The sequence below is a fragment of the Nomascus leucogenys genome, unplaced genomic scaffold (assembly GCF_006542625.1).
Source record: "Nomascus leucogenys isolate Asia unplaced genomic scaffold, Asia_NLE_v1 000907F_72361_qpd_obj, whole genome shotgun sequence".
Taxonomy (NCBI): Eukaryota; Metazoa; Chordata; class Mammalia; order Primates; family Hylobatidae; genus Nomascus; species Nomascus leucogenys.
The window spans coordinates 53,617-72,766 of record NW_022096212.1 but is presented as its reverse complement, the minus strand read 5'-3'; the positions used below and the strand labels follow the sequence as shown (position 1 = coordinate 72,766).

Here is a 19,150-nt window from a genome sequence, read left to right as displayed (position 1 = left end):
GTCACTGTCCTGGAGGAAGCACCCACGTTACGTACACGGCGTGGCGCAGCCCAGCCCGCGTGCCCGCCGCACTCACCCTGAGCAGGGAGATCTGCTCTTTCTGCTCGTGGTCGAGGTACTTCTCGATGTTGAAGAAGGTGTCGAAGAAGACGTTGGCCAGCTTGCAGCGCTTCAGGTCCTGCAGAGTGATCTTCCCTGCGGGGAGGGAAGCGCGTCCAAGGCGTGTGAGCCCGGCCTCACCTTTGGGGCCTGCGTGTGGGGTGTGCGCGTCCGGTCACACGTGCTTAAGGACACGGCACGAAGCTCTGGGCTCTCACGCCACGTGTTTGACGTGAAAGGCGGACACACGCGTGTCCTGGTTCTGGGTGGGAACTGAGGCGTGGGAGGCCACGTTGCGGAGGCAGCTGGGGCCACCTGTGCCCCAAGGACGCGTGAACTGGGACGTGGTGCAGGCGCAGGGAGGCACGGCCAGCAGGGGCAGCTCTGGATCTGAAATTACAGAGAACGGAGCTCCCCGTGCAGGCAGAGGCCGGATGGTGTCCCGGGGACACTGAGCAGTGGGAGGAGCCCCACGGCCAGGGAGGGGCAGGACTGCAGGGCGCTGCCCGGGCTTCAGAGCCATTTCCAAAGTGAAAGCCCCAGAGCTGGATTCTGAGGTGCAGAAGGAAGCCAGGCGGCGTGGACGGTGAGGGCTCTCCTTTGCCTTAGAGGGCACCAGGGCGGGCGGGAGGAGCTGGGGCGATGGTGTGGGGGGAACAGGGGTGGGGGGGAGAAGGGAGGTGAGAGGGGAGGACCGCCTTGTGCGGCATCAGCACAAATGTGGCAACTGGTCCCTCAGCCCGGATCCGACGTCCCCAGTGAGCCCCGGCCCTGGGTTCTCCAGGTCACCCTCGGGGTGTCGACGCCCCGAATAGGACGTTCTTGCACCATGAGACTGCGCACCTGTGGTGCTGGCCCTTGTCACAAACTCAGAGTAGGAGTGTCCCTCCCCCAGTGTCCCCTCGCAGCAGGGACAGTGCCTCACAGGGGGACGTCCCTTCACCCAGGGCCATCCCCTCTCCCTGGGCCGTCCCCTCTCCCGTCTGTCCCCTCACCCTGGGCTGTCCCTCTCCCGTCCGTCCCCTCACCCTGGGCCGTCCCCTCTCCCGTCCGTCCCCTCGCCCTGGGCCGTCCCCTCTCCCTGGGCCGTCCCCTCTCCCGTCTGTCCCCTCACCCTGGGCCGTCCCCTCTCCCGTCCGTCCCCTCACCCTGGGCCGTCCCCTCTCCCGTCCGTCCCCTCGCCCTGGGCCGTCCCCTCTCCCGTCCGTCCCCTCGCCCTGGGCCGTCCCCTCTCCCGTCCGTCCCCTCGCCCTGGGCCGTCCCCTCTCCCGTCCGTCCCCTCGCCCTGGGCCGTCCCCCTCTCCCTGGGCCGTCCCCTCTCCCGTCTGTCCCCTCACCCTGGGCCGTCCCCTCTCCCGTCCGTCCCCTCACCCTGGGCCATCCCCTCTCCCGTCCGTCCCCTCTCCCTGGGCCATCCCCTCTCCCTGGGCCGTCCCCTCTCCTGTCCGTCCCCTCACCCTGGGCCGTCCCTTCTCCCGTCCGTCCCCTCACCCTGGGCCGTCCCCTCTCCCGTCCGTCCCCTCACCCTTCGAAGGGGCGTCACCTTCGGTCCTCGGCTTGACCAGGTCCAGCATCTGGCAGAGGCAGTCCTGGAAGGGCAGGGCCTCGATGGCCATGCTGTCCAGCCTTTGGCACTGCTCCTCGTAGAAGTACTCGAGCTCGAACATGGACAGGGCGCCGTCCCCGTCCAGGTCCATGCAGCGGAACCAGTACTCGATGCTGCGGCACGGCGAGCTCTGTCAGCCCCTGCCCTGGGCCCTTCTAGCCCATGACCTGCAGCCCCTGGAGCAGCCCCCCACCAGGCATGCACGCGTCCCCGTGCCCTGCAGCCCCCACCAGGTGTGCACGCGTCCCCCTGTCCCATGCAGCCCCCACCAGGCGCACACGCATCCGCCTGGGGACACACGTCACGTGGGCGGCTCCCGGCTCCTCCACCGGGACGAACGCGCCGCGGCAGGAACCCACCTGGTCGGCGTTTTTTTGTCTTCCTCAGAGATCAAAAACCAGACAAAGTCGGCGTAGCTGATCTTCCCTTCCTTCTGCACTTTTCTGCCTCTAGATCCAAGGCCAGGATGGAGAGACGAAGAGGCATGTCAGGGACAGCTTCACAGGCCCCCCCCCCACCACACTAGGGTTTCACGTGACAGAGACACGTGCTCCCCCCTCAGGGCCTGGGGTGACGGCCACTCGCTGTCGGGACACGACAAGCTCATGTCAGGCAATGATGAGGAGAGGGACCGGGTCCTCGTGGGGCAATGGCTGCCGCCAGGCACCTGAGCCGTACGTACCGTGTGACCGCTCCCGAGAAGATCCTGTCGATCATCTTGGTGGAAATGGCTGGAAAGGAATGGGGTTGATGGGCAGCCCGCACCGTGCCTGGGCCCCGACGTCACCACCCCCCGAGCCGAGGCTGGATGCGGTGGGGACTGAAGTGCTGAGAGGAGGCCTGGGTCTGGGAGGGCCCCGGGGCTCCGATGCCCCTGCACAGGCCCCTCCTGGGTGCCCACCACCCTTTCCCGTCGAGCAGAGCCCAGTCCAGCGTGAAATCCACAGAGCGCAAAGCTGAGCACGGTTCCAAGACCGAGCTGTAAAGAGCAGAACATTCAGGCCTCAAAGGTTCAGCTTCCAGAGGGAGAGAGAGACCTCGAGTGCAATCACGAAAACAAACACGTTTCAACCAAAACTTCACTAACAAGAGGCAAGAGTGAAGGCACCGTCGCCTTCAGCTCAGGTGGCCACAAGGTCCCGCAGCCTGGGCGGCCATCCCTGCGGTCACCGGTGTCCCTGGGACGCACAAGCCAAGGTGCCCCGGCTTCAGGCCGCAGTGCGTGCGAAACAGCCCAGCCCGGCCGCACACACACCGTCCTGCCCTGGGGCTGAGAGTGGGTTCCACAGGAGCACGGAAAGATGGGGCCGGGCCAGGGGTTCACAGGGACAGTGAGTGCCTGGTTCTGGGCAGATTCCCAGCTGTGCAAGCGCTGGCTCGGGCCACACGGGCCGGCACTGTGGAGCTGTGCTCAGGGTGCCCAGGGCGTAGGTGGCTCCCTGAACTGAGTGCAGGACAAATCCAGGGAATGCTACGTCTGCTCAGGTGCGCGTCCGACGCGGGGATCTACTGCGGCCAAGCGACCCAGGACCAGCCCCGGGAGACGCAGATGGGTGGAGCGCACGTTCGGGGAACCAGGAATGTGAGCTGACCACACACAACAGATGCCACCGTAATTCGGAAATAGTCTTGGTCACATGGTTTTTTTGGGGGAAAAACACTTTAACCCTTTAGAAAACTCAAGCCCCTCAGGCCACAGGCGGTTTGAGTTCCTGGAAGTGTCCATGACTCTTAGAGGAGCCGGGAGGTGGTGGCTGCCGTGAGGGCACCTGGGAGGCACCGGCTCCGCGCAGATATTTGACCACGTCTAAACCTGGGGCTCCACCTAGTCTGGGATGGAAACTGCTGCAGGCCTTCGGGGCTGGAACCTGGAACCGGGAGCTCCTGAGGGAAGGCGTCTGGTCTGCGGCCCTTGCTCGGGTGTTAACAATGAAGCCCCACAGCGTTGCTGGCCCTCGGGCCCGGGTGCGGCTGTCCCAGCCTCAGGACCAGCGGCCCACACTGACCCTGAAGACGCCCGCAGGCAGAGGCGCACACGGGGACACAAGAGCGGGCAGTGGGGAAGGAGAGGCAGCTGGAGAGGCAGCTGCAGGCACAGAGCGCAGAGCGGGGAGTGGGGAAGGAGAGGCAGCTGCAGACCCGGGAGGCCCTGAGAGAAGGGTGTGCTCGGTGTCCCGGCGCCGCGCCCGCCCCTCTGTCCCTGCGCACCGTGGTCATTGTGCCGCGCCAGGTCGTCCGCGTCGATAAGCAGGTCGTGGTCCGTGTCCAGCTCCCAGAACTTGCAGTAGATGACATAGAAGTGCTCGTAGGAGAAGAATTCGGTCAGTTGGTTGATGTCCGCCTCCTCCTCCAGCAGCGCCACATTCTGCCGAAGGACCCGGGAGGCCTGAGCGCGGGCAGGGAAGGCTGGGCGGGGCGGGGCCGCTCCGTGGGTGGTGGGGACTGGGGCGCTGGGGCCGGGGGCGCTCCGAGTGGGGGCAACTCTGCGGTGGGGGGAGCTCCAGCACGGGGGCGGCTCCCTAGGCGAGCGTGGGGGTGGCGGGTGGCTCTGGGGGAATCAGGGCTCAACTCCCCCTCCGGATGGTGCCCAGTAAGCCCCCCCGCCCGCCGGCCTCCTTACTCAACCATGGACCCCCAAGCGCAGGCGGTGCAGTCCCAGTGCTCACAGGCCTGGGGTGGGCTGGGGTGTGGTGGAGGTGGGAGCGGGGGGAGGGGGAGGGAAGGAGGAGGAGAGAGAGGGAGGGGGAGAGAGAGGGAGGGGGAGAGGGACGGGGAGAGAGAGGGGGAGAGGGACGGGGAGAGGGACGGGGAGAGGGACGGGGAGAGGGACGGGGAGAGGGAGGGGAGAGGGACGGGGAGAGGGAGGGGGAGAGGGACGGGGAGAGGGACGGGGAGAGGGAGGGGGAGAGGGAGGGGGAGAGGGAGGGAAGGAAGGGGCGAGGGAGGGAAGGAGGGGGCGAGGGAGGGAAGGAAGGGGAGAGGGAGGGAAGGAAGGGGAGAGGGAGGGAGGGACGGGGGGAGGGAGGGAGGGAGGGACGGGGGAGGGAGGGAGGGACGGGGGAGGGAGGGAGGGACGGGGAGAGGGAGGGAGGGAAGGGGAGAGGGAGGGAGGAGGGGAGAGGGAGGGAGGGACGGGGAGAGGGAGGGAGGGACGGGGAGAGGGAGGGAGGGACGGGAGAGGGAGGGAGGGACGGGGAGAGGGAGGGAGGGACGGGGAGAGGGGAGGGAGGGACGGGGAGAGGGAGGGAGGGAGGGACGGGGAGAGGGAGGGAGGGAGGGACGGGGAGAGGGAGGGAGGGAGGGAGGGACAGGGAGAGGGAGGGAGGGGGAGGAAGGGGGACGGCAGAGCCGGGCCGAGCCGGGCCGGGCCGGGCCGCTGCGCACCTGCAGGAAGGAGCTCCTCCGCAGCTCGGCGCAGGTGATCCTGCCGGACCAGGACCGGTTCACGGCGTAGAAGATCCGCTGGATGACCTGCGGGGGCGCCGTCAGTGCGGTGGGCGCGCAGACCCCCAGGAGCCTCGCCCCGCACGGAGACCGGAGCCGGGAGAGGGTCGCGGCCTTGGTCCCAGCCGCACGAAGTCCGCCAGGGAACGGGTGGGAGCAGCGGGAAGGGCCCTGCAGGAGGGGCCGCCCCAGGCCGCGGAAAGCGGGGAGGCTCTGGCCGAGAACGTCCCCGAGCTACGCGGGCCCAGGACAGGTGGGAAAGCGGCGCGGCCACCCCGGAAAACCAGAGTCCCCCCAACACCGGGCTCCCGGGCGGGTGCAGACCGTCCCACGGCGCGGCCGCCCCCTCCGGAAGCTCAGGACCCCCGGGCCCCGCCTGCCCTGCTCTGCAGAAGCCCCCGCGGCGGCCGCTGCAGAAACACCCCCGCCCCGCGCTGCAACCGACGGCCCCTCCGCTGGGGACCCACCGTGGTGATATAGCGCGAGTGGAACTCGGACGCCTCCTTCAGGAACGAGAGCCCCGGGTGCGTGTTCACCACGTCCTGCGGGTGGGAGGACACGAGGCGCACCGGGTAGATGCCGGCCCTCCCGTGAGGTGTGCGGTGTAGACGCCGGCCCTCCCGTGAGGTGTGCAGTGTAGACGCCGGTCCCCCTCCCCCCCATTGTGAGGGATAAGGTGTGCGGTGTAGACGCCAGCCCTCCCGTGAGGGATGAGGCGTGCGGTGTAGGCGCCGGCCCTCCCGTGAGTAATAAGGTGTGCGGTGTAGACGCCGGCCCTCCCGTGAGGGATAAGGGTGCGGTGTAGACGCCGGCCCTCCCGTGAGGGATGAGGCGTGCGGTGTAGGCGCCGGCCCTCCCGTGAGTAATAAGGTGTGCGGTGTAGACGCCGGCCCTCCCGTGAGGGATAAGGTGTGCGGTGTAGACGCCGGCCCTCCCGTGAGGGATGAGGCGTGCGGTGTAGACGCCGGCCCTCCCGTGAGTAATAAGGTGTGCGGTGCAGACGCCGGCCCTCCCGTGAGTAATAAGGTGTGTGGTGTAGACGCCGGCCCTCCCGTGAGGGATAAGGTGTGCGGTGTAGACGCCGGCCCTCCCGTGAGTAATAAGGTGTGCGGTGCAGACGCCGGCCCTCCCGTGAGGGATGAGGCGTGCAGTGTGGACGCCGGCCCTCCCGTGAGTAATAAGGTGTGCAGTGTAGACGCCGGCCCTCCCGTGAGGGATGAGGCGTGCAGTGTGGACGCAGGCTCTCACCTGTAAGAAGGGGACAAAGTCCTCCTGCACCAGGTAGTTGCAGCCGGGGCTCATGAGCAGATGGACGAACTTGGCCGCGTCATCGTGGCAGTTCTGGAGGATTCTGGAAGGACAAGATGACTGGGCGCCACCCTCACAGGGGGGTGGCCTTCGACCCCGCAGACGCAGGGTGGAACACGTGCATAGTATTCCACGTGGTACGTGGCAGGTGGCCACGCACGACGGCCAGGCCTGTGCCCATACGCGGGTTTCTCCTCTCACTGCGGCAGCCGCAGGGGGCACCCATCCTGGAGCCACGGGGACCCGGGGACGCCTCCGCCCTCCCAACACAGCACCCTGCCCAGCCCGGGACTCACTTTCTCCACATGGCGACGAACTTGTGGACGGACACGGAGCCCGTGCGCTCCCCGCCGGCGCCATAGAAGAGCGGCGCCTTCCAGTAGAGGGGGCAGCCGCAGGCCTGGGGCACAGAGGGCAGGAGTGGGCGGTCAGCGGGGCCTGGATGCCCGTGCTCCTGCTGTGCACCTCGCGCCTGACCGACGCTGCCCAGAGACCCCCTGCTGCAGAGACACACAGCACACTCAGCGAGGCCTGTCTGGGCGTCTGCAAACTCAACGTGGCTTTCGCTCCAGCCTTCGAACTCAGTCATGAGAGCTGAGCGTGGGAGTGCCGGGCACGCAGTCTCCCCTGAACAGACACCACGCATGGGCACTGTAACCAGAGGCGGCTGCATCCCCAGCGTCTGGAAATCAAGCGGCACATACTGAGAAGCAGTAAGTGCGGGAATAAATGGCCCGGGCAGCCAGGCCATGTGGTGAATCGGACAGCGACGGAAACATCTCATGGAATGTATGGGACACACCTACAGCAGCGAGCTATGGCAAGTTCACACCTTAAATACACGCGTGTGGAAGGAAAGTTTAAGATCGATCATCTACATTCTTCTACCTCAAAGAAACAAATACATGGCAGAGATGGAACAAAAAGTAAATAGTAACAGAAAATCAACAAAATCAAAATTCGATGATTTGAAAGATTTCTTAAAAATTAATTCACTCTGGCTGGGCGCGGTGGTTCATGGCTGTCATCCCAGCACTTTAGGAGGCAGAGGCGGGTGGATCACCTGAGGTCAGGAGTTCGAGACCAGCCTGGCCAACATGATGAAACCCCGTCTCTACTAAAAATACAAAATTAGCCATGTCAGCTGTAACCGCAGATCCTGCAAACATCAGATAGTGGATACCCATGAATCACTTTATGTCTATAAGTCAGATGACTGTTGAAACAGACTCCGTGAAGAACAAGTCAAAAAATAAACTACAACAGAAAATCTGAAAGGGCTGTTTCTACAAGAAATTGAATCCATAATTTAAAACTGTCTCACCGAGAAAATTCCAGCCCCCAAAGGCTGCTCCATGAGTCGACCAAACATTTAAGGAAGAAATCACACATGCGTTCCCCTGGAGAATAAAAACGAGGGGCGTTTCCCAGTGCCTGTTCCGAGGCTGGCACAGGCCGTACACGGTCAAGGACACAGGAAGTCACAGGCCAGTTATCACTGGAGAGCAGAGGCAGAAATCCCACACAGAACACACAGTAGCAATTGCAACTCGGTAATAATGACCAGGAGTATCTAATACTACTACTAGACCAGGAAACCAGAATCAGGAGGGACACTCTTATTCTAATAAAGGGTGCTATGGCGTGAATGCCTGGGTCCCCAAGAAATCCTCTCCCCCAAGGCGATGGTGTTGGGAGGTGGGGCCTCACGAATACGGTGAGTCCCCTTCTAAGGGACCCCAGAGAGCTCCCTCACCCCTTCCACCCTGTGAGGACACAGCGGGCCGTTGATGAACCAGGCACCGCTTTGCCACACCGTGATCTTCCAGCCTGCAGACCTGTGAACAGTAAATGTCTGCTGGTGACGAGCTGCCCGGGCTATGGAGTTTCGTGACAGCAGCCTGAATGCTCTAAGACAAAGGGCCTCTACGAAACACCCCAGCTGCTCAGACAGCGATGACACACGAACACTTCCTCCCTGTGCTGGAAACAAGAGGACAGTGTCACCACCAAGGCCGCCTGGACGGCCGAGCCAGGGCAGCAGGCAAGAGAAAGGCTGAAAGATGCCGCGAGGCAGAGGAAGAAGCAGAACTGTCATAATTCACAAGCAACACACTGTGTAGACAATCCAAACGCTTACCAAATACGGGAATTAATAAGTATCTTCAGCAAGTTGCTGGGTCCAAGGACAATATGCAAAAATAAATTATTTCAATATACTGACAACAAACAACTAGAAAATAAAATCTTCAATAAATGCCATCTATCAAGAGCATTAAAAATCAACCTACGAAACAATGGAACAAAAATCACACACAGTGTCTACAAAGCAAACTGCAGGGCCCGGCTGGGTGAAATCAAAGACCTAAACGTGGTGAGGTGGACCTCACTGCTGAGTTCACAGGCTGCAGTTTCTTCCAGACGACTCTGTTGACCCCGAGTCCACGCGATCCCCACCCACAGAGTCCACGCGATCCCCGCCCAGAGTCCTCGCGATCCCCGCCCACAGAGTCCACGCGATCCCCGCCCACAGAGTCCACGCCATCCCCGCCCACAGAGTCCACGCAATCCCTGCCCTGAGTCCACGTGATCCCCGCCCAGAGTCCATGCGATCTCCCCGCCCAGAGTCCACGCAATCCCCGCCCACAGAGTCCACGCGATCCCCGCCCACAGAGTCCACGCGATCCCCACCCACATGCATCGAGGGCTTGATGTTTTGGGGTTTGTAGTATACACGGACAGGCTCGTGAAAACTTACCAGGGAACACAAAAGAACTCACAGGGGGACCAAGTTGGTGGATGTAAGTCCCACCGCCCGGTTTCAACCCTTCCTGTAAAGTCAGAGTAATGAAGAATCAGTCTCCGTCAGGCACTGGCAGCCGAAGGGAGCAAGGGAAGGAAGTGAGTTGGGACAGAGCCCCGTGGAATATCCACAGGCAAACCCACTTCACACAAACTGAATACAGGGCATCCCAGCCCAAAGGGTGAAAGGCCAAACAGCGGCCCTCCTGGAAGGAAGCGAGGGACGCTGCATGGCTGTGCCGCAGCCAAGGTTTCTTTCACGGGACACACGTGCACTCCCTGAAGGAAGAGAGTGGCCTGCTGCACCGCCCCAGCACAGGACTCAGGGTCAGCTACCGGCACGGTGAATACAATGCCAGGACAAGACACAGAGGGAGAAGTGTCTCTGCAAGGCGAGATTCTGACAAGGGACTCAGAGGCAGAATTTTAAGCATCAGTGAGAAAGAGGCCCGAACCCTTCACAGCCTGCACGTGCACTGCCCCCTCCAGAGAGGGGCGCACGACGGCCGCAGACAAGGTGAAGCGCCCAGTAGTGGCGCTGGCGAGGGCAGGGTTCACGGGGCACGGAGAGAACAAGAACATGACACGCGCGGCTGAGACAAAAAGGACGGAAGACGCCAGGTCCCGCAAGGCTGCCAGGCAGCTGGGTGTCCTCGGCGTTGCTGGGGGAACTGGGACACTGCGCAGCTGCCGGGAAAGCGGCTCACAGGGCGGCTGAGCATAAAACCTTGTGGGCCAGCCAGGACATCCGTCCTCTCAGAAGCACCCCAGTGGGAAGAGGGCCCGTGCCCGTGACAGCCTGCACGGATGGGACGTCGGCTGCTTGATTCACGGTGCTCCAGGGGAGAGGAGCCGGACGCCAGAGCAGGGACTGAGGGAATAAACGGTGGCAGAGTCGGCCTGACAGGTGCAGGGCGGGAGTGACCACGGAGGGCGTGGGGGACTGCGGAGGGGGCGGTGTGCCATAGCGGGGAGTGCAGTGCAGTTGTGGGAAAGGACTCTCTCCGGTGCCCCTGTGGGTGACTCGAAGGCAGCCGTGTGGAGCGGGAGGGGCCAGGCCCTGCAGGACGCACAGGCACGTGCCAGCTCCCGTGACGAGGATCCTGATGGAGCTCAGCCCTGGCTACCAGGAAGGGTGCCCTGGAATGAGCTGGGTGCAGCACTGGTGCACCCCTGGGCCCTCGGGCTGGTGCTAGTCCCACGCTTTTGACCTCATCAGACGGTTCTGGCTCACGGGCCGTGCAGATTTCAAGCACTCAACACCCAGGGATGGGGGGATGTGTGAGCCTTCACATCTGTGCTCCTCACTCTGTGCAAGACACGCCGTAATGACCCAGTGGCAGGGATGGAGCATCAAATCTATCCAGACCTACAGGCCGGAGTCAGATGTACCCAGTCCTACAGGCTGGAGTCAGATGTATCCAGACCTACAGGCCGGAGTCAGACGTACCCAGACCTACAGGCCGGAGTCAGATGTACCCAGTCCTACAGGCTGGAGTCAGACGTACCGAGTCCTACAGGCTGGAGTCAGATGTATCCAGTCCTACAGGCCGGAGGCAGATGTACCCAGACCTACAGGCCGGAGTCAGATGTACCCAGACCTACAGGCCGGAGTCAGATGTATCCAGACCTACAGGCCGGAGTCAGATGTACCCAGTCCTACAGGCTGGAGTCAGATGTACCCAGTCCTACAGGCTGGAGTCAGATGTACCGAGTCCTACAGGCTGGAGTCAGATGTACCCAGACCTACAGGCTGGAGTCAGATGTACCCAGACCTACAGGCTGGAGTCAGATGTACCCAGTCCTACAGGCTGGAGTCAGATGTACCGAGTCCTACAGGCTGGAGTCAGATGTACCCAGACCTACAGGCCGGAGTCAGATGTACCCAGACCTACAGGCCGGAGTCAGATGTACCCAGTCCTACAGGCCGGAGTCAGATGTACCCAGTCCTACAGGCCGGAGTCAGATGTACCCAGTCCTACAGGCTGGAGTCAGATGTATCCAGTCCTACAGGCCGGAGGCAGATGTACCCAGACCTACAGGCCGGAGTCAGATGTACCCAGACCTACAGGCCGGAGTCAGATGTATCCAGACCTACAGGCCGGAGTCAGATGTACCCAGTCCTACAGGCTGGAGTCAGATGTACCCAGTCCTACAGGCTGGAGTCAGATGTATCCAGACCTCAGATGTACCAGTCCTACAGGCCGGAGTCAGATGTACCCAGTCCTACAGGCTGGAGTCAGATGTACCCAGTCCTACAGGCTGGAGTCAGATGTACCAGTCCTACAGGCTGGAGTCAGATGTACCCAGACCTACAGGCTGGAGTCAGATGTACCCAGACCTACAGGCTGGAGTCAGATGTACCCAGTCCTACAGGCCGGAGTCAGATGTACCCAGTCCTACAGGCCGGAGTCAGATGTATCCAGTCCTACAGGCCGGAGTCAGATGTACCCAGTCCTACAGGCCGGAGTCAGATGTATCCAGTCCTACAGGCCGGAGTCAGATGTACCCAGACCTACAGGCTGGAGTCAGATGTACCCAGTCCTACAGGCCGGAGTCAGATGTACTGAGTCCTACAGGCCGGAGTCAGATGTACCCAGTCCTACAGGCCGGAGTCAGATGTATCCAGTCCTACAGGCCGGAGTCAGATGTACCCAGACCTACAGGCTGGAGTCAGATGTACCCAGTCCTACAGGCCGGAGTCAGATGTACCCAGACCTACAGGCCGGAGTCAGATGTATCCAGTCCTACAGGCCGGAGTCAGATGTACCGAGTCCTACAGGCCGGAGTCAGATGTACCGAGTCCTACAGGCCGGAGTCAGATGTACCGAATCCTACAGGCCGGAGTCAGATGTACGGAGTCCTACAGGCTGGAGTCAGATGTATCCAGACCTACAGGCTGCAGTCAAATGTATCCAGACCTACAGGCTAGAGTCAGATGTATCCAGACCTACAGGCTGGAGTCAAATGTATCCAGTCCTACAGGTTAGCTACAGGGTGATCCCTTTTTTGTTTTTGAGTCACGGTCTTGCTGTTGCCCAGGCTGGAGTGCAGTGTGTGATCACAGCTCAGTGCGGTCTCAACTTCACGGGCTCAAGCAATCCTCCCACCTTAGCCTCCCAAGTAGCTGGGACCACAGGTGCGCGCTATCATGCCTGGGTAATTTTAAAAATTTCTACAGTGAAGTCTCACTATGTTGCCCAGGCTGGTCTGGAACCCTTGGCCTCAAGCGATCCTCCCGCCTTGGCCTCTCAAAATGCTGGGACTACAGGCATGACACTGCAACCGGAGACAGCTGCATCCCTGGCGTCTGGGGGATGAGAACTGAGCGTGGGAGTGCTGGGCACACAGTCCCCCCACCACACCAAACCCGAAAATTACCTCCAAACGAATTAGCTCATCATTTAAAAAAATAAGCAGTTTTACCTGAATGTTACAAAACCCTTATCGGAAAGGGAATGAAACATCAGATAACCTGATTTGACTTTTAAAAGTCTTTTCATGATCGACACACGGAAAGACCGACTCCTTATGGGGCCAGGGAACGGAGCGGCACGCCCGCCCGCACAGCCGGGACAGGGAGCGAGGCCGCCAGCCCTGACAGTCCCTTCCGCCCCTCCGCACGCAGCTACGGCGACGGCCCCCAGGCCTCCTCCCTGTGGCTCTGGTTCAGCTTTTCCAGGACACGGCAATGGGACCCTGCCATCTGCAGAGTTTTAGGCCTGGCTTCCCTCGCTCAGCACACGCACACGGGACTCACACACCTTGCTCTGTGTGGACCGTCTGCCCGTGTACTGCTGATTCCTATTCCACGATGGCTCTGCTGACCTCAAAGTAGCTCTCCCTAAGCAGGAAACACCACCGGCCCCAAGGCCCACGTGATGGTGCTGCTGCGGGGGGGACTCGCGAGGCGGACGAGTCCCGAGCATCTACGCTCGCACAGGGCACGCCGACACCGACCAACGGGTGTGGGAGGAGAAAGGAGGACACACAAGCACGGCTGGCAATTTCAGCACGACTTCCTCGGCAGGTGACAGGACATGAGGACGATCTGCAGAAACGTGAAGATATGAAAACGCTGCCGGGCTACGTGAGCACATGACATCGCGGAGCCGGAGGAGTCTTCAGGGTCATGAACCAGTGGTGGCCTCTGGCTCGAAGCCCCCACCCAAGTCTCATGGGGAACTGTGATCCTGAGTGTTGGAGCAGGGCTCTGCTGGGGGGTGACTGGGTGATGAGGGTGGACGGCCCCCTTGCTGCTCTCGTAATACTGAGTTCTTGTGAGATCCGATGGTTTAAAAGTGGGTGGCAGTGGCCGGGCGCGGTGGCTCACGCCTGTCATCCCAGCACTTTGAGACGCCGAGGCGGGCAGATCACCTGAGGTCAAGAGTTTGAGACCAGCATGGCCAACATGGTGAAACCCCGTCTTTCCTAAAAATACACAAATTAGCTGGGCGTGGTGGCGCATGCCTGTAATCCCAGCTACTCAGGAGGCTGAGGCAGGAGAATTGCTTGAACCCAGGAGGTGGAGGTTGCAGTGAATTCAGATGGCGCCAGTGCATTCCAGCCTGGGCAACATAGCAAGACCCTGTCTCAAAAAAAGAAAAAGAAAAAGAAAAAAAAGATACAGACAGCCTGTGTCTATTGAAACAATTCACGCTGTCGTTAAAAACCTTCCCACAGAGAAAACTCTGTCCCAAATGGCTTCACTGATGAGTTCTACCAAACATTCAAATAAAAATAACACCCTTTCTAAACAAATGGCTCCAGAAAAGTGAATTCTAAGGGACATTTTCCAGGCCACTCCCCGATGCCAGCATCCCCCGCCGATGCTAAACCAGACCAAAGCTATCACAAGAAAAGGAGACCGCAGGCCTGTCCTTCACGAGCGCAGACGCAACCACTGCAAGGCCTGGCAATGTGGGCCCAACACATAGGAGAAGTGTGACACTGTGTGGTGGACCAGGGACCAGGGGCCGGGGGCTCACCCAAAGACTGGGGGCTCACCCAGGGACCGGGGGCTCACCGAAAGACCAGGGCTCACCCAGGACCGGGGGCTCACCCAAAGACCGGGGGCTCACCCAGGGACCGGGGGCTCACCCAAAGACCGGGGGCTCACCCAGGAACTGGGGGCTCACCCAGGACCAGGGGCTCACCCAAAGACTGGGGCTCACCCAGGGACCGGGGGCTCACCCAAAGACCGGGGGCTCACCCAGACCGCCCAAAGACCGGGGGCTCACCCAGGGACCGGGGCTCATCCAGGGACCGGGGGCTCACCCAAAGACCGGGGCTCACCCAAAGACTGGGGCTCACCCAGGGACCGGGGGCTCATCCAGGGACCGGGGGCTCACCCAAAGACCGGGGCTCACCCAGGGACCGGGGCTCATCCAGGGACCGGGGCTCACCCAAGACCGGCGCTCACCCAAAGACCGGGGGCTCACCCAAAGACCGGCGCTCACCCAAAGACCGGGGCTCACCCAAAGACCGGCGCTCACCCAGGGACCGGGGGCTCACCCAAAGACCGGCGCTCACCCAAAGACCGGGGCTCACCCAGGGACCGGGGCTCACCCAAAGACCGGGGCTCACCCAAAGACCGGGCTCACCCAGGACCGGGGGCTCACCCAAAGACCAGGGCTCACCCAGGACTGGGGCTCACCCAGGAACCGGGGGCTCACCCAGGGACCGGGGGCTCACCCAAAGACTGGCGCTCACCCAAGACCGGGGCTCACCCAGGGACCGGGGCTCATCCAGGGACCGGGGCTCATCCAGGGACCGGGGCTCATCCAGGGACCAGGGGCTCACCCAAAGACCGGGGGCTCACCCAGGGACCGGGGGCTCATCCAGGGACCGGGGGCTCATCCAGGGACCGGGGCCTCATCCAGGGACCGGGGGCTCACCCAAAGACCAGGGCTGCCTTCACACTCAGACGTCAGTCAGGTCAAGACCAGTCCTTCATGACTGCGGACACAACCCCTGCATGGCCGGGCAATGCACAGCTAATGCATAGGAGAAGCGTGACACGCCGCAGTGGACCAGGGACCGGGGGCTCACCCAGGGACCGGGGCTGCCTTCACACTCAGACGTCAGTCAGGTCCATTCACCTTTTACAGGACCAAAGGAAAACCTCACTGCCCCCTCAATACATGCAGAAATACACGTCCAGAATACTGGACAAACTTCCAGGCACACTTAGAATTTTAAACAGTAAAACTGAGGCCTGGCGTGGTGGCTCATGCCTGTCATCATCCCAGCACTTTGAGAGGCTGAGGCCAGAGGACCCTTCCGGCCCAGGAGTTCCAGACCAGCCTGGGCTGTTTAACACAGCAGAACCCTGTCTCTACAAAAAAAGAAAAAATCAGCCAGGTGTGACGGCGGGTGCCAGTAGTCACGGCTACTCGGGAGGGCTGAGGTGGGTGGATCACCGGAGCCCAGGTGATCGAGGCTGCAGTGAACTGAGATCATGCCACTGCACACCAGCCGGGGGGCAGAGTGAGAACCCGTCTCAAAAAAAAACAAACAAACGAGGAAACGAAAGGGAAGGCGCCTCCTGAGTGTGATGAAGGACGCCAGGCAGGGCCGCTGTGTCAGGGACGACTTGAGCCCGAGGAGGGAAGGGGCGTGCTCTCCACGGCTCTCCAGCACTGCGCTGAGAGCAGGACCGCGTTCATGACACGGAAGCCTCCATGTGGTCAAGATTCTTCCAAGTTAATCTGAAGTCAACAGGATGCCGATGCGATCCCAGCACGCTGTCGTAGCAATGGAGGGGCCGGGTCTAAAATTCACATGGTGGGAACGAACAACGGTGCAGCCACTCGGGAAGACAGCGTGCAGGTTCCTCAGAAAGCCGGAAGTGGAACTGCACACGCACATGGAACGCCACGCGATCCGGCCTCTGCACACGCACATGGAACGCCACGCGATCTGGCCCTCTGCACACGCACCCGGAATGCCACGCGATCCGGCCCTCTGCACACGCACGCAGAACGCCACGCGATCCGGCCTCTGCACACGCACGCGGAACGCCACGCGATCCGGCCTCTGCACACGCACGCGGAACGCCACGCGATCTGGCCCTCTGCACACGCACGCGGAACGCCCACGCGATCCGGCCTCTGCACACGCACGCGGAACGCCACGCGATCCGGCCTCTGCACACGCACGCGGAACGCCACGCGATCCGGCCTCTGCACACGCACGCGGAACGCCACGCGATCCGGCCTCTGCACACGCACGCGGAACGCCACGCGATCCGGCCTCTGCACACGCACGCGGAACGCCACGCGATCCGGCCTCTGCACACGCACGCGGAACGCCACGCGATCCGGCCTCTGCACACGCACGCGGAACGCCACGCAATCTGGCCCTCTGCACACGCCCACGGAACGCCACGCGATCTGGCCCTCTGCACATACACATGGAACGCCACGCAATCCGGCCTCTGCACACGCGCACGGAACGCCATGCTGTATATGTAACAAACGTCTCCGAGTTCTGTGCTCCAAATGGTTACAATGGTGAATTCTGTTATGTGAATTTTACCATAATAAAAAAAGTGCCTGCTGTCTGATTCTGTTTATGTAAAATTCTAGAAAATTCCGGCTAATCTATATTGACACAAAGGGAGCCTGAGGTAGTGTGGGATGAGGGCAGGGGCGCATCAGAAAGCAGCAAAGTCCAGCGCACGTTCCGGTTCAAGTGCAAGGATGCAGGGACGCCTATCGTCTTGGTGGTGTGGATGGTTTCATGGGCGGGTACGGACGTCGAAGCTCATTGAACGGCACCTTCAACACGTGCCATGTATCCCACATCAGTTATATCTCAACAGAGCTGCCCCAAAATGAAAAAAAGACAAACTGATGAGAAAGAACACGTAAGGTGGTCACAACACGTACATCAGGGAAATGAGCACAGCCAGGACGGGACACCTGCACACACACAGACGCACACGCACAGAACGGCTAAAGGCAAAGCGTGAGGCCACGTGCCCGCAGTGGGTCCCCCAATGCTGCTGCCTGGAAATGCACTCAGGGACACCCCGGAAGCAGGTTTTTTTGTTTTTTTTTGCCTGGAGACACAGTCTTGCTTAGTTGCCCAGGCTGGAGTGCAGTGGTGCGATCTCGGCTCACTGCAACCTCCACCTCCCGGGTTCGAGTGATTCTCCTGCCTCAGCCTCCCGAGTAGCTGGGATTACAGGCGCCTGCCACCACACCTGGCTAATTTTTCTATTTTTAGTAGAGATGGGGGTTTCACCATGTTGGCCAGGCTGGCCTCGAACTCCCGACCTCAGGTGATTCACCCGCCTCGGCCTCCCAAAGTGCTGGGATTAGTGGAGCGAGCCACCGTGCCCGGGCCCTGGAAGCAGTTTTACATCTTCTTACAAAACTAAACATGTGGCCACCAGATGAGGCAGAGCTCACCTCTGTGGTACTGATCACCTCAGGAAAACACAAGCACATCTGCATAAATCAGTGCACAGACACAGAGCAGCTTCACTCACAAGAGGCAAAACCCAAAACAACCAGACGTCTATCGACCCCGGAACAGGGGAGAGATGGAGCACACATGCAGCAGAAGCTACTCAGTGATAGAAAGAGCTGCCCATATGGCCAGGGCACAGCCAGCCCCACAGTATCCACGCCCTGGCCAGCCACACGCGAGCTCCACAGTATCCACACCCTGCCAGACACACAGTGAGCCCCACGGTAACCACACCCTGCCAGCCACATGGCGAGCCCCACAGTATCCACACCACAGGATTTAATCAATCCTCAACACACACATAGAGAAACATCTCGCTGTACCCTATATATACAAATATTACTTGTCCATTCAAAATAAACTTAAAAATAAAAAAAAGATGCAGCCAGGAAGAAGTCAGAAACCACAGACAAAATACTCCACGAGTCCTCGTGTGAAATTCTAAGAGGCAAAACTACAGTGTCCGGAAGCACATCTGTGGCTGGCCTGGGCCGGGGAGAAAAGAGGGGGAGTGATGAGGTGCAAAAGGAGGCACGGGGGAAACCCGGGGCAGGCGACAAACGACCGGTCCTGCCTGTGGGGGTGGATACCCAGGTGTGTGCTTTACCAAAAGGGATCAAACTGTACACTTAAAATTGGTGAATCTTAGTGTGTGTAATTATATCAGAATACAGCTGACAAAACAAAATATTCAACAAACTAGAAAAAAATGACAGAAAGAAGTGTATGTAAAAAAGATGACTGGAGAAATTCATGAGAGAAAGAACTGAAATAATCTGTAACACTGACAGCTGCTTACTGAGATATATGTTAGTCCGTAGCATGACGGATCAAGAAAGGAGCCAGAAACAGATGATTCTGTCAAGAAAAAGTGTCTATGGCCGGGCGCGGTGGCTCACGCTTGTAATCCCAGCACTTTGGGAGGCCGAGGCGGGAGGATCACAAGGTCAGGAGATCGAGACCACGGTGAAACCCCGTCTCTACTAAAAATACAAAAAAAATTAGCCGGGCGTGGTGGCGGGTGCCTGTAGTCCCAGCTACTCGGAGAGGCTGAGGCAGGAGAATGGCCAGAACCCGGGAGGCGGAGCTTGCAGTGAGCTGAGATAGCGCCACTGCACTCCAGCCTGGGCGACAGAGCGAGACTCCATCTCAAAAAAAAAAAAAAAAAAAAAAAGAAAAAGTGTCTATATGATGCAGATACGATAAAGATTTTTTAAATCGTACAAGACAAAGAAAAGCTTTAGAGCAATAAATTTCTAAGTTATGCAAAAAATTGTTTTAGAAAAAACGTAAATCATCAAAATAGTCTCAATAAATGAAAACCTTCAATTAGCCAACGACGTTTGAAGGAAATTAACAGAGAAAAAAGTGTTTTCCTGTGGGGGCAGCTGAGGGGTGGAGTTTGGGTGGAGG

General features: G+C 60.3%; 1 protein-coding gene across 1 annotated transcript in view; it reads right to left on the bottom strand.

The window, feature by feature from the left end:
• Positions 1–6: 6 nt before the first annotated feature.
• Positions 7–19,150, bottom strand: part of LOC115833850 (serine/threonine-protein phosphatase 2A regulatory subunit B'' subunit beta-like) — a gene marked incomplete at its 3' end in the record, with an annotated part of 48,846 nt that continues 29,702 nt past the window's right edge. Inside the window, exons 3-11 of the mRNA XM_030808671.1 lie at positions 6,754–6,857; positions 6,398–6,500; positions 5,617–5,691; positions 5,090–5,176; positions 3,914–4,070; positions 2,388–2,436; positions 2,065–2,154; positions 1,625–1,818; positions 7–195 (exon numbers count right to left, since the gene is read on the bottom strand). Of these exons, the coding sequence (XP_030664531.1) occupies positions 7–195; positions 1,625–1,818; positions 2,065–2,154; positions 2,388–2,436; positions 3,914–4,070; positions 5,090–5,176; positions 5,617–5,691; positions 6,398–6,500; positions 6,754–6,857 (1,048 nt within the window). The remainder of the gene's footprint in view (positions 196–1,624; positions 1,819–2,064; positions 2,155–2,387; positions 2,437–3,913; positions 4,071–5,089; positions 5,177–5,616; positions 5,692–6,397; positions 6,501–6,753; positions 6,858–19,150) is intronic.